At 38.9% G+C, this 15,272-nt stretch overlaps 1 protein-coding gene across 1 annotated transcript; it reads left to right on the plus strand.

The window, feature by feature from the left end:
• Positions 1 to 496: 496 nt before the first annotated feature.
• On the plus strand, positions 497 to 8,598 carry LOC308686018 (polyunsaturated fatty acid 5-lipoxygenase-like; the record flags this gene model as incomplete). The annotated part of the gene is made up of 9 exons (XM_081358252.1): positions 497 to 661; positions 836 to 970; positions 1,093 to 1,296; positions 1,551 to 1,637; positions 1,833 to 2,002; positions 2,118 to 2,230; positions 4,874 to 4,974; positions 5,080 to 5,250; positions 8,419 to 8,598. The coding sequence occupies 9 exons, from the start codon at positions 497 to 499 to the stop codon at positions 8,596 to 8,598; spliced, it is 1,326 nt and encodes a 441-aa protein (XP_081214378.1).
• Between the last annotated feature and the right edge of the window lie 6,674 nt (positions 8,599 to 15,272).

Genomic DNA, 15,272 nt, shown 5'->3' on the forward strand with positions numbered 1-15,272 from the left:
GCGTTAATCAATCAAGCTGATGATTCACGGGCTGTCGCCGGTCAACATGATTGCCGTGAGTTGATATTTGATTTCAGACACCTGTCACGCCTGAGGCGTTCCCCATAGCGTCATTCTGACGTAGTGTCTCGTTCCCTGTTCTCAGGGAACATAGGTTACAGTCGTAACCTGAGACGTTCTCCAGAATGAAATTCGTGCAAATAGTGTTCATGTCTATAATTATACAGTATGCACTCTTTTTCAGGATTGGGGAAGCATTTCTTGACAAATTTAAAGGTTTCATTCAATCCTGGAAAGACATGGCTGATTTTAAAAATGTATTGGAACATTTTAATATCAAGAACACTCTACTAGGTTTGTTTTTCTTCATTTAAAAAACACTATATATCCAAAAACACAATTGTTGTGAGAAACCATCAACTCAGAAGCACATTTTTTCATACCTGTAAAGACAGTTGACTCAATTTTCCTCTTTGAAATCTGGACAGAGAAAGTGATGCAAGACTGGAGTAAGGATTACATGTTCGGCTATCAGTTTTTGAATGGCTGCAATCCTGTCATGATCAGGAAGTGCATGGAAATTCCAGACAAGTTTCCAGTCACACATGAGATGATGGAGAGCTTTCTGGAGAAAGGTGTCACTCTACAAGAGGAATTAAAGGTCAGAAACATTAAGGCATACATCACTTGAACAGTCGGTCAATTATCAGATTCAAAACTTGCTTGTATTCTGACATCCTTCACATAAAATGGTTTACATAAATGAATCAAATCAATGTTATTTTAACCCATGAATAATTAGTTCTAAATTTTGAACCTGTAAACACGTTTACAGGCAGGAAACATCTACATAGTGGATTATGAAATACTGGAGGGAGTGCGAACATCCAGTGATCAGCTTTATCTGACTGCACCCGTCTGCCTGCTGTACAAGAACAGATTGGACCAGATTGTGCCAATTGCCATTCAGGTATCTGTCGCTTATAGAATCAGTATCAAATGAAAACATAAATGAAAAATAAAAGCGGTTTTTCTGGGAATTTACTCACCAAAGTAAAAATATCCTGCTTGGCTTTATTAAATCTGAATCAGCTCAGTCAAAACCCAGGGGAAAAGAGCCCAATCTTTCTCCCAAGTGATAATGAATGTGATTGGATGCTTGCCAAGATGTGGGTGAAATCTGCCGACTTCATTGTACACCAGTTGGTCACGCACCTTCTCAAGACACATCTGATATCAGAAGTTTTTGAAATGGCCATGTACAGACAGCTCTCTGCAGTCCATCCTGTATACAAGGTACCTGTCATTCAATATCTAGTCATGATATTTAGATTCAGGGCTAAACTGAAGATTGTGGTTTCACATACTGTATATGTCAATTTATTGATGAAGGGTTGCTGGTTCTGATATCCTTGCCTTCTTTTCATCCATGGTTTAATGTTAACCAAAAACCTCCAGGGAATGACCTGGAAACCACGTTTGCTGTTTCAGGTTATGCTTTTAAATCAGTTTTTTATGATTTAATGCACATGTTTAAATGCTTCTTACAGTTACTGAAACCTCATGTTCGTTTCACAATTGCAATCAATGCATTGGCCCGTGAAAGACTCATCAGTGAAAACGGGATCATCAGCAAGGTAGCTTTACACCTAATTTAATATATCCCCACATAAACAGCATATTGCTAGGATTCAAAGCAATTCTATTCATATTTGATTATTCAGTCTTCGCCAGACCCAAGTAGTTCCTAAATTTCTAAAAGTCAAAGAGTAGGCTAAATAAGTGCTGAAAATATTTAGGCAAAAGATTAACTAAATTCTTGGTATCCACAGATTAGTAGCCTCAATGCATATGGGATGTCTGAAGTGATTAAAAGGGCCATGGATACTTTAACGTACGAGTCCATGTGCTTCCCTGAGGACATAGAAGCTCGAGGAATGAAATTTGCACCCAAGTACTATTATAGAGATGATGGCAAGAAGATCTGGGATGCAATACACAGGTAGGTGTTGCAACAGTTCAGATCCTGTACTACTAGTGCAAAAGTACAAATTAGTCCACATACACGCCAATGAAAAGTTATTTTCATTAATTTGTCATCTTTTTCATCTTCCTAGTTTTGTTTCTACTGTGGTCGGGATCTACTATGAGAGTGATGAGACCGTTCAAAGAGATGTGGAGATTCAAGGATTTGTTCAGGATGTTTTCTTTGGCATGAATACTTCTGACAGTGAGTACAGGTTTAACTTATCAAAGGCTATCTGTAAGGGTGGATTTCCTACAGGGGTTCAGGCTGCTGGATTGCCGAATGACTAAAGAAACATGGTCATCATGATGGTAGAAAACTGTACATTTCTTGTCTATTACCACCCAATGCTACTTATACCAACGACGGAAATAAGCGCAGATACAATAGCTTAATATGTGGGAGAGAGTTGCTATTGAGAGTGATAATATTGTATTGCGATAGGTAGCACTTCAAAGTTAATACCTAATCAAAACTAGTTAGCACATTATTTGTAATTGAAAAGGTTTAATGACAAAACTTAAACTAACTTAAAATAGTTATAAAATAGATGTATGAGGTGCTAAAAACTTCTACCATTAATTGTACCCAGCATATATGTAAAATGTAACCTGAAAGATAGAAAGAGAGAGAGAAAGTGTAGAGATTTAGAGACAAAGAAAAGAGGCAAAGAGAGAGCCCCAAGAAAGGGATCCAGTGATATAGAGACAGAGCAACTGTTACAATCTTCTTTTATCCTTTCCCTGACCATGTGACTAAAACCCAAATGTGAGACATTCAAACTGACCAATCACATATCTTGGTGGCCTTGAGCACTATCAGCACCTCTTTATCTTTAGGAATTCCAAATGGTCCTTGGTGTAAGAAGGAAGGGGGTCGAAACAGTAAAAGCAAATATTTTTTGTTAATTTCAGTAAAAGCAAATGTCTTTGTTGATCTTTGATTATTTTCAAGTTTACACCTGGTCAGTCGGATCACAAGAGGATGACGCTAAATACAGGTGTAAACGGGGTCTAAATGTTTTGAATTGTCCACTTTCGACCACTTCCAGAGGCATTTGATTGTATTGCTTTCATAGTGTAGACGCTCATGTTGTCGAATGCATTCGAACAGTCACTAAAAAAAGTCTATTCTCTTCCTACTGACCAGTCTTTTTATGGGCAATGTGGGATTGCTAATGATTCTTTTAGATTGAGACCAATTACTGAAAGTGGAGTTTTTAAATGTATTAGTGAAATAAAAAGAAATAAGGCACCTGGGATTGACAACATTCCTACAACATTTTTAGGGTCTGTACTAGAGTAATTGCTCCTTTTGTATTATATATGTTTCATTTATCAATTGAACAAATAAAAATACCAAGTGAGTTTAAACGTGCTAGAGTTATTCCATTATATAAAAAGGATTGCAAGTTAAATATGAGGCCTATTTCTCTCTTCGGTGTGTTGTCTAAGATAATGGGAAAAGTAGTATATGACCAAATTGAAAAATATATTAGTAAAAACAATACATTGTATGATTTACAGTCCGGTTTTAGGTCTTTACATTCAACTGAAACTTGTATATTATATATGACTGACAAAATAAGGGAAGCTGTTGACAGTAGCAAATTTTGTGGGAGGGTTATGTTGAACCTTGAGAAGGTATTTGATACGGTAGACCACACAATTATATTGTAAATTAAAGGCAATTGGGTTGGATGAGAAATCTCTTAGGTGGGTTCAATCCTATCTTGATGACAGAAGCCAGAGAGTGTATATTTAAGGGTATATTGTCTAGTCGATTATCTATCAATTGTGTAGTTCCTTATGTGAGCATTTTAGGTCCCAAAAACTGAGGCCATTCTCTTTGCTTCTAGACTGAAAATAATAAATAAGGATGACGCTTTCTCGTGATGAGTAGGACGTGGCTGTTGAGTTCAAGGATGTCTCTGAGCACTCACAGCCCGCCTGCCCAGCATATGACGAGCTGTTGGACGTTATGTCTCGCGCCATAGAAAGATTAGATCTGCCATTGAAGTGAAATCTGCCACAAATGAACTCTGCTGTTATGGAGTGGATACATGGAGTGGATACTTGAGCCTCCTTTGGGGCATCTGGGTTGGGAGTGGTCTATGATTTTGAAATAGAGCGTTGTTAGGCCTCCTCTCACTATAGAGAGTCGATCTATTAGAGGCCTCCGCTCCTCTGAGCTCCGCCCATTATTGTGCCCATTAGCGTTTCTGAATAATTAAATTTGAATTTGTTTTCGTTCCTGTCAAATTGTTCCTGTCCATGTTCCTGTCAAAATTTTGTTTGTTACCGGTTTTCGTTCCTTGAACCGGTTCGGAGCCCTGCTTAAAAGTAAAACATTTAAAACATTTGTAATAGAGTAAATGTACTTTACCCACCTCTGCATGCGCTCTTAGCATTCGGTGTGGTCTCACGGCTGTCAGAGCAGAAATTAAAGCTGCTGCTCTCTGTATGTTTTTCCATCGTCTCCGGTCGCTTTCATATGTAAATTAAGCAAGCTTATTTCGTTCATTAGATAGAAAGATCTGAAAAAGCCCATACATTTACTCGCTCGTAGACCGTACCATTGAACAAAATCAGGACAGAAGTGGTTGAAAGTGGACAAAATAAATTAAACACCAGGAGTAAACGGCAATGTGTCTCCATCATGTACTTGTGATCCGATTGACCAAAGCGCATCTTAATACCTGGAGTAAACAGGGCCAAAATATCAGTGTTGGTCTGTGCAAGCATGCATAATTGTTTGTATTCTTGTATATTCTATATGCATCTTTGTGTGGTTCAAGTCACCCTTAAATGTGTGCAAAAGTTAAACGCATACTTCCACTGTTTCCAGAGTTTCCAAAGTCTCTGAAAACTCGAGAGGAGTTAGTCAAATACCTGACCGTTGTGATATTCACAGCTTCAGCACAACATGCTGCTGTCAACTTTGGACAGGTGAAATTATCACTTTCATATCATCTGCAGGAGTGTTAAAAATTGCTTGGCAAAATTCTGGATAATATCTATAAGCTAATATCTGTGAGTAAACTTTTGTTTCAGTTTGACTGGTATGGCTGGATCCCCAACAGTCCTACCACCATGCGCAAGCCGCCTCCCGAAGAGAAGGACAAAGTGAATATGGAGTATATCATGGAGAGTCTGCCTGATCGTGGACGTTCCAGCCAGGCTATAGGAACAGCTTGGGCCCTCAGTCGGTTCCAGAAGAATGAGGTTTGATGTTGATTCGGTCTGGATTTACTTTTCACTTGAAATTGTAGCGAACATGACAGCAGTCTAGTCTAAATCAATGTGAAAAAGAATTAACCTGTTACTGGCTCAGGGTACAGAGCATCACGCTCGGATCACTTTGACCCGAAACTAATTTATTTATTTATAATAAAAATTGAGTGTTCATCAGAGGGGTCCAAGCCCCTGGGACTTTTGTTGCACTTGAACCACGAATACACAAAACAATTGAATGAATTTGAGGAGTCCTGAGAATTCTAAAAAGTTCCATATAGAGCTATAAGGCCATCTAGTGGCAAGAGTCATGAAAAATCATGTTATATATATTTTTTTTTTTTTTCCACAAGAGTTCGGCAAAGACACCTGAAGTATGATATTTTGAGCTGAATTAAAAGGGTTATGCATGAAATTGTGTTATTTTGAATGTAAGTTGAAAGAATGTGAGGAATGTGCTTAAATTACTATTTATGTATTATTTATTGACCAAATTTTAAGGTAATTTAAAGGTAAATAAAATAAAAAATCTAAAAAAATTGCATTAAACAAATAGAAAAAATATTATCACAATGAAACAAAAAAAATGTAAGTATAATTTTGAGGGAAAGATGTTACAAAATGCGAGTGAAGGATGAAGGGTAAAAAAAAAAAATAGACCAAAGATGATTTAAAAAAATATATATATGTAGGCTCAAACTAGGGCTGCATGGGGGAATTAACTCGTTAATCTTTGCGATTAATTTGAAATGTTTAACGACGCATTTAACGCAGCACACTTTTTTGCCTCGTTTTAATGATTTCCTGTTGCGGCTGCTATTGAAAAGGCCGTCCCGCCCCTCCGTGTTCGGCGATCACGTTTCATTCTCGCGCAGCTTTCATGAGCGGGTCTTTTCCGCTCCGTGTGTGCGCCGCGCTGTGTTCCGCGTGTGTGTGTGTCGGCGCGCTCTGTCGTTAACGGCCCAGCGGCGCGCTCTCCGTTCCGTGTGTGTGTGTGTGTGTGTCGGCGGCTGTAACGGCCCAGCGGCGCGCTCTCCGTTCCGTGTATGTGTGTGTGTCACGTGTGTGTGTGTGTGTGTGTGTGTGTGTCGGCGGCTCTGTCGACAACGGCCCAAACGCTTCAATCATGTACCGAGCACTGGAAAAGTAAAGTCCACTCAAATAACGTGAAATTCTGTTTGCTGAGCTGGTATAGCCATGCTGGGCAGCAATGGTAAAATTACCTGCTCTGATTACATGCTCTGGTAATAATAGCTTTGTAGGACTATATTTTATTTTGATAATTAGTTAAAGAAAAAAAAATCTGTTAAATTGATTATGTTGATTGATTATTGAAAAAAAATATTGATATTGATGTTTAATATAGGGCTATTTTCTGTTCCTTTTTTTCCCTGTGTTGTTTAATTAGGTGATTCTGAGTTAAAAGGAATAGTTCACTTTAAAATTAAAATTCTGTCATCACTCACCCTCATGTTGTTTTAAACCTGTATGAATTTCTTTCTTCTGCTGAACACAAAGGAAGATATTTAGAAGAATGTCAGTAATCAGACAGTTTCTGGGTCCCATTGTCTTCCATAGTAGGACAAATATATACTATGGAAGTCAATGGTACCAGAAACTGTCTGATTACTGACATTCTTCTAAATATCTTCCTTTGTGTTCAGCAGAAGAAAGAAATTCATACAGGTTTAAAACAACATGAGGGTGAGTGATGACAGAATTTTAATTTTAAAGTGAACTATTCCTTTAAATATTGATGATTACAAGCTTGGGGGAAACGCAATTAATTGCAATTAATTACAGAAATTGTGCAATTAATTAGTTAATTTTTTTTAATCGATTCCCAGCCCTAGCTCAAACACATTTTCCATTCTTATTGTTGTAGATTGTTTGCTTGCTACAGTGTATGCGTTCTGCGGCACTGCCAACGTACAAGTATTTTCAGTCAGGTAGTGCAATTAATTTAACTGACCCTTCGCTAAGTCCCACTTTAAAAAATGTTTGGGGAGTAACTTCAACTTCATCTTCAACTTCAACTTTATTTGTCCCCGAGGGGCAATTAGTTTGCTGCAGTAGCAAAAGTAGTACACAAACAATACATCACAACAAAACATCAACATCATAAAAAAAATACAAATCTGTCAAATAGATATTAATACCACTACCATATAAATGTAAATTTAAAGTTTAGTGCAAAAGTTACCTCTTTTTCCAGAATTTATCAAAGAGATAGCAGAGGGTACAAAGGAGAATTTATATCTATTTGTTTTGGCGTATGGCTGACTAAGGCGGGAACCAGAAGGCAGCATCTTAAATTCCGCATGCAGGGGGTGAGAACTACAAGACATAATGGATTCCGCCTTTTTCAGTACATGTCTATTGTACAGTTCATTTAGTTTTACCTGTTGAGTCCCAATAATTTTGCTGCTAACTTTATTTACCCTTACTAATGTGTTCTTTTGTTTTAAACTAAGAGAAGCATACCAGCAAATAGTATCTATTCTTTTTCATAGCATACCAGCAAATAGTATCTACATTTTCTAACAGAAAATGTATCTATTCTTTTAATGGTGTCACGTATATAAAATATTAAATATTAGGAGCACTGATCTGTTATAGTCCAGTATAAATCATAATAATAACTGTTTTCTGTTAAATTTTAGTCTGCATGCAAAGCAGATGGGAGCAAAAAACTGAGAATGAAACGTCTATACACTATATATTATGTGCCACATTCACACTTTTATGTCCACACATTTTAAAATTCAAAACAATGTTGAATTAGAAATCCATGTGTTACAAATGGCATTTTACACCATGTGTTCTGTAGTGCAATACATTTCTTCTAATCCTTAAAGCCAAGCTTTTGCTCTTCTCTAAAGTTAGATAATGGATGTCCTGTGTGTTTGGATAGTTTTAAACTAAATTATCTAGTGATAATTTATCTGTTTTTCTGGAGCACGTAGTGACAGTTAATATATGTTTTGATTATCCATAATATGGATTATGATTTGAAAATCCCCAATTCCTTTGTTTTATAAGCTTGTCTGAGTGATTGACAGTAACCAAGAGGGCGGAGCTTAGAGAAGGGTCAGTACCTTGTAAAAAGAAAGAAAGATTCTTTGTTCTGCTTTCTGAATAACTTACTTTTCCCTCCAGCTGTACTTGGGCACGTATCCAGAAATGTGCTTCACAGAGCAACCAGTGAAGGAAGCCATAAAGACTTTCCGCAATAAACTAGATGAGGTGACCAACATCATCAAGAGCCGGAATGAGGGATTACCATTTGATTATTGTTATTTGTCCCCAGACAAAATCCCCAACAGTGTTGCAGTTTGAGAAAATATTTTGCCAGGCCTTTATATAGTGTTTATGGCCAATGTGAGCTTGACATAGAAAAGGAGAAGAACAACTCTACTTAAAATATTAAGTATTGTAAAACACAGAGCATTCTGCCTTTTGAGGCGATTTATAGAAATTATTTTGTTAACTCTTTTTGTATTTGACTCTGTTAATGGGAAATAAGGGATATTACGTTGAAATGCGATCTGTGCACGCATGTATGTTATCTGAGGGGTGATTGTCTGGTTCACGCCAGGAAAGCAGAACAGTTTATTTGACTATATGCTTTAAAGAGCTAAACTTGTGTTATAATCCATTTATTATTGTTTTTCTTTTTTATTCTTTTCTTTCATCATATAAACTTGCATATTTATATATACTATTCATTTACTCATCTTTTGATTCATTTATTCATATTATTTATTGCTCAGATCTATTGTTTGTATTCTATTTTAGATAATCATTTAACTTACCTTACAGTTATATTGAGATCTTATATCTATATTGATTTTGCGTTGATTATCTTGTATACACATGCAGAGATGTTTCATGAATGCTGTAAAGGAAATGTTTTGAGATTGTGAATATCTCTGACAGCACTTCATATGGTTGTTACATTTGCTTTTTGTGCTTTTTTTACGAGAGCTCTCATAATAAAGAAAGATTTAATTGAATTAAGAGAAATAAGACTTTATATCACATCTTATATCGAGATATTGTTTTCTTTGTGATCTTATGACAACTGTTTTATTTTAATAACTTTTCTGTGAACAAATATAATAATTTAATTTACTGCTGGATGAGTGGGAGGAAACTTTGGTGTTTTTCAATGTTTTACACCTTGTGAAAAAGTACAATTAAGTGTATTGATTGCACTTGAAATCCAAAACAAGCAAAAAACACATTTAAAGGTTATTATTCAGGTTATATAATTGAATAGAGACTTTTGTGGAGATATTAAATATAATTAATTAATGTTAAATATAATTAAGACATAGTATATTGTAGGAATACACCTTCTTGAATATGTGTCTTTAAGAACACTGCAATTTAAAAAAAATTAATTATTTTTTTTATTTTAACCTAAGAATTGTATTATTATTACTATATTTATTTTACTATATTTATTTTAAAGTACATTTTTAAATAAAAAACTTAACTGGAAGAGAATGATGCTAGCAACACCAATGTGTAAGGAGCTCGATATGGGACAGATTTAGAATCAATTTGCGGATTTGGAGTAGAATAAATGGAGCAAACAAATCCAGAACATAATGCAATGAGGCAAAGTCAAAAGGCAGGCCTAAGATGAAAACACAGCTATCCATCAAACCAGGCAAACACAATGAAAATGAAAACAGTAACAGCTCCCTCTGGTGGTCAGTTGAATAGGATTCAGCTTCAGCCATTACACAATGTCATGGGTTCCATTCCCAGGAAACACATAAGCTGATAATATGAATACCTGGAATGTGTTACGTCCCAATATAGGAACAAAGTGGCGCAACATAACTGAAGAACATCACATAAGAAAAGCGTGGGTTTTCTTTCATTTCTTTCATTACATTTATTTCAGTTCCTTTTACCGGCCACTACATGAGCTTCGGAAAAGGGTAGGCCAAAATAACAAACAAAACAGAAACAAACTATTTATTTAAGTGCTGCCATAACCTAAAACAGGGTTCGAATTACAAAGTGGCTTTCGGGGGAGCCCTATTTCCCGATCCTCCCTGACTGATTTTAACGCTTTTGGTGCATGTTCGGGCATTTAAAACAATAGTTTTACAGTAAACAGTACAGAACGTACTTGGTTACTTACGTAACCTCGGTTCCCTTACCTCGGAGATAAGGGAACGAGTACTGCGTTACCTTGCCGTGCTATTTCTCTCACGTCAGGTGTTTTCGCTTCAGTCGATTTGATCTGTCATATGGCGAGTTTTCTCTGTATTTATACTCTTCTATTTGGCGCGCAGAGTCTGGCAGGTCGCCAAGCGCTCCTATTGGATCGCGTGCTTCTGCTTTCTCGCCATTGGTTTGTGCAGTTGCCTCAGCACAGCCCATCAGCGCGCTCGCGCGAGCTCTGATGCTCTCGCCTGTGCTGCTGCAATACGTTTTAAAATAAAGGCTTCAATATTCTCGAGAAAAGGAGTTTTCCCTTGTACAGAATGTACAAAAAATGTACAGAAAATCAAAATCTATATGCGACACAAAAAAATGGACAGTGTTTTAGAGCTCCCCCTAAATGTCTCAAAGTACGCTTTCAGGGGAGCCCAGGTCCTTTTCAGGGGAGCCGAGCTCCCCTTAGCTCCCCCGTAATTCGAACCCTGACCTAAAATAGTCAAAGTAAAACAAAATACATTTACAAAATAGGCCTACTATTACAAACCAGGAGAAAATTTACTTTTACAAAGAATTAATAGGCACCTATCTCCTACAAGACAGTGTAATTTCCCTATTTACAATTTACCTTTTAAGAGACACAATAATAATAGAAAGTTCCCAGTCATAGGTTCTCTCGACACTGCGATCTCTCGATTCACTGTCACTATGGGAATACCTTCGGTGTGATGAATGTGTGAAGCCCTTATACCATACAATTTGACTGGCAAATGGCGCTCCAAGAATAAGTCACACAGGCTTCATATCAGCTGTGCGCTATTTCATCAGATTTGATTTCTTCAGGAAGCTGATTTTCTGTTGCCCGTAGGAAAGCATATTTCTCTTGTTTCTCCAGAGCAGGGAGGCAGAACTGTCGAGGCAGAACTGCGACTTAGATCGTGTTGTTCGCAAATGGATTGGGTGACAACTGGGTGACGACTGGGTGAGGCACCAGTGCTTCAATTATCCAGTTCTGTGGATCTGGATGTTGCTAGCATTGTTGAGGATTCGCCACCTCATACCCCTGCATATGAGAAGCTCATGGTGATTGCGACTCGTGCTGTTTCTTACATTTACATTTACATTTATGCATTTGGCAGACGCTTTTATCTTACATGTGACTTACATTGCATTTCAAGGTACACATTTACATTCTTATCAGTTCTTGCTTTCCCTGGGAATCGAACCCATGACCAAGCACCAATGCTCTACTGTTTGAGCTACAGGAAGGCTGTAATTAAACTAATTACACTGTTGCTAAATTGCTGAAATGTTGCAAAATTAAACATCGATTGGCCAGCCGAGAAACAAGAAGTTAAAAAGAAAAGTTTGTTAGATGAAAGATATTTACCATCTAGATCACAATCTCCTCTTCAGGGGTTGCCATTTTTTAGATGATACCTAGATGATAGTGAGGAAGTTAGCGATGACACAATTCGAGAACTGCGTCGCGCTACAGATTTGTCTCTTCTGGCCACCAAGGAGACGGTCAAGTCAATTGGCCGATCTATGGCAGCCCTGGTGGCCACGGAGAGGCATCTCTGGTTGAACCTATCCGACATGCGTTATAGGGATAGAACTGTCTTGCTGGATGCTCCACTTTCGCCTTCTGGCCTCTTCGGCGACTCTGTCACCTCGGGCATCGAGAGGTTTCAGGAGGCAAAGAAACAGGTGGCAGTGTTCCAGCGATTCCTTCCTCGCTGATCGGGAGCTCTACGAGCTCCTCACAGCAGCACAGAGTGCAAAAATTGCGAAACGTCGCTACTAGGCCTCCTCCACAATCAGGGGGGTCTGTGTGGCGGTCGCAGTCGAAGCAATCTAGAGATAGGCAGGATCTGAGGACCATCATTATCTCAAAGAAGGCTTCAACAAAGAAGAAGTCCTGAAACCGACGGCCTTCTTTGTTGAAGGCCTCTGAGGGCAGTCCCCTCCGGAGAGAAATGGATTCCACCTCAGTATACAGTGCCTGTGTCTCTTCGGTGCCCTCAAGAAGCCGTCCTGCTAACCCAGCCACCTCTGCTGTTTCGAGTTATAGTGGTTTCCAGCGACCCTCTGAGGAGGGCAGCAAAGTTGGCAGTTCATTTGTTCCCTTCCGGTTCGCCACTTCAGGGCACCGAGATTGTAGCAAAGTCCAACGATCCTCTGAGGAGGGATGTAGAGCAGTCAGTTACTGAAGCTACTGCCAAATATATCTCATTGGGTCACAAGAAGATATACTTCCCAGAAGTTCAGACTCTTCTATGAAAGGAGGCTATAGAAAGGGTTCCTCCTCTCAGCAGGGAGTCAGGGTTTTACAATAGAGTTCAAAGGTACAGCACGCACATCCAAAACAATAAAACTGGGTGCTGGGCAGACAAGTAGTTGCAAAGGTAAACAATGAGTCCGCACACCAGAAAATGCTCCTTAGCGATTTAATGAATGCTCACCACGTGTAACGTTTCGGGCCCAAGCCCTTCGTCTGATGAAGGGCTTGGGCCCGAAACGTTACACGTGGTGAGCATTCATTAAATCGCTAAGGAGCATTTTCTGGTGTGCGGACTCATTGTTTACCTAGTCAGGGTTTTACAGCCACTACTTCATTGTGCCAAAAATGGATTGAGGGTTGTGTCTTATTCTAGACCTGCGACAACTAAATTGCACGGTTCTAAAGCTCAAGTTTAAAATGCTTACACTCAAAACAGATCATGTCACAGATTCGATCCAAGGACTGGTTTGTCACTATAGACCTAATGGATGCTTACTTTTATGTAGCCATCCATCCTCATCACAGGAACTTCTCGAGGTTCGCTTTTGGGGGCGAAGGGTATCAATATCGAGTGCTTCCTTTCGGCCTAGGTTTATCACCCTGCACTTTCAAGAAATACGTGGATGCAGCTCTGGCTCCTCTGAGACTCTAGGGCATTCGTGTGTTAAATTATATCAAATATTGGTTGATACTAGAGGACCACTTTTCTAGGCGTAATTAGGGATTCAACTACGATGCAGGCACGACTGTCTCCTGCCTGTATATCTTCGATGGTGGTCACTCGGTGCAAGGTCAGTGGCAGGACCATCTTCTTTCCTGACACATAAATCTGCTGGAAATGATGGCGGTATTTCGGGCTCTGAAACACTTCCTCTCAGACCTGAGGGGCCATCATGTGCTTGTCTGCACGGACAACACATCGGTGGTCTCTTACATCAATCATAAGGGGGGTCTGAGGTCGCATCAGCTATGCAAACTGGCACACCAAATCCTCCTGTGGGCCCAAGGGAAATTGCTGTCTCTCAGGGCAGTAAATATCCCTGGGCATCAGAATCAGGGAGCGGACATCCTGTCGAGGCAGGGGCTGAGGCCTGGGGAATGGAGACTCCAACCCGATGTAGTGGAGCTCCTATGGGAGAAGTTCAGTCAAGCAGAAGTAGACCTATTCAAATCTCTAGATCTCTATTCGCATCTCTCACTGTCCCATGTGATTCTCCCTCACATATCCAGCTCCACTGGGGCTATATCACCCTCACCTGGAGTTGTGGAAACTGTGGGCTTGGCACAGCTCATAGAATCTGGTCTCTCGACCAAGGTTGTGGAGACCATACTCCAGTCTAGGGATGTCCCGATCCGATCCACGGCATCGGTATCGTGCCGATACTGGCCCAAAACGCTAGATCGGATATCGGAGGGGAGAAAAAAAATTATCCGATACCTATGATCCGATACCCATTAGGGGTGGAACGGTACGTATTCGTACTGAACGTACGTTCGGTGCATGGATTTACACAGAGAATACACGGAATAAAAATAAATAAATCTCGCGTGCACATTAATTAATGTAATACGAAACTAACGTTACTGTTAGATACGCGCATATGCGGGTTCTTTAGGGACACCTAATCTGTAGCCCGCCTTAGCTCTGAACGCGCGTCTATATCGCTTCAAACGCTCACTTTATCATTATACGCGCGCGGCGCGTCCTGTTCGCTTTGGACGCGCGAATGGATTCAAACTGTTCAAGCATCGAACTAGACGCGATAGACGCAAATTTGACGCTCTATTCGCGTTTTGGTGTGAACGCAGCAAAATGAACAGGCTGCGATGTCAAGATTGCAATGCTGGTGTGTGTGTGTGTGTCAGAGAGAGAGGCACGGGCGCGATCGAACAGTGGAAACAAAAAAAACATACTCCGTCATTTTCATACAGGACATCATTAAAACTGGAAAAAGTGTTTAGCCTACTTATATTTGTGTAAAACCCAACATTGTGCTTTTGTCAAACTGTAAACTCTTGTCAAACTGTAACTGTCACCCAACCAAAATCACACACACACACACACACACACACGCACACGCTGTTTAAAAGCAAAAATGATCTCATCTTTTGGACATTCATCATATTGCATTGGTTTTCATTTCTTGTCCTAAAACAGAGCACTAATCTGTTTATTTTTAAGTTACACATTCTACATTGAATAAAAAAGAAAATCAAATGTGTTTTTAAAAGTAGTATTATTTTATACAGAAATAAATTATTTATAATTCAGATGAGAATAAAGTTAAAGTTAATTAAAATTTAAAGGAAACAAATATATTGATCTGAAATATAGCAAATTAATTTTAAATTCGTTCAGGTTACTAAACATATCTCAAGGTCTTTTGAATAAAGGCTGGCAGTCTTTCATTATCAACTGTTGTTGTGGACTATATACTGGAGAAGTATTTGTTCTCCATTTGAGTGAGATGTTTTTAAGTGGCTAATTGAGGAAAGTGCTTCCATTATATTTTATTATTAGTAGTATTAGTTCAAGAATAAAATAAAA

Source organism: Scardinius erythrophthalmus (assembly GCF_964197995.2).
Source record: "Scardinius erythrophthalmus genome assembly, chromosome: 2".
In the NCBI taxonomy this organism is placed as follows: domain Eukaryota; kingdom Metazoa; phylum Chordata; class Actinopteri; order Cypriniformes; family Leuciscidae; genus Scardinius; species Scardinius erythrophthalmus.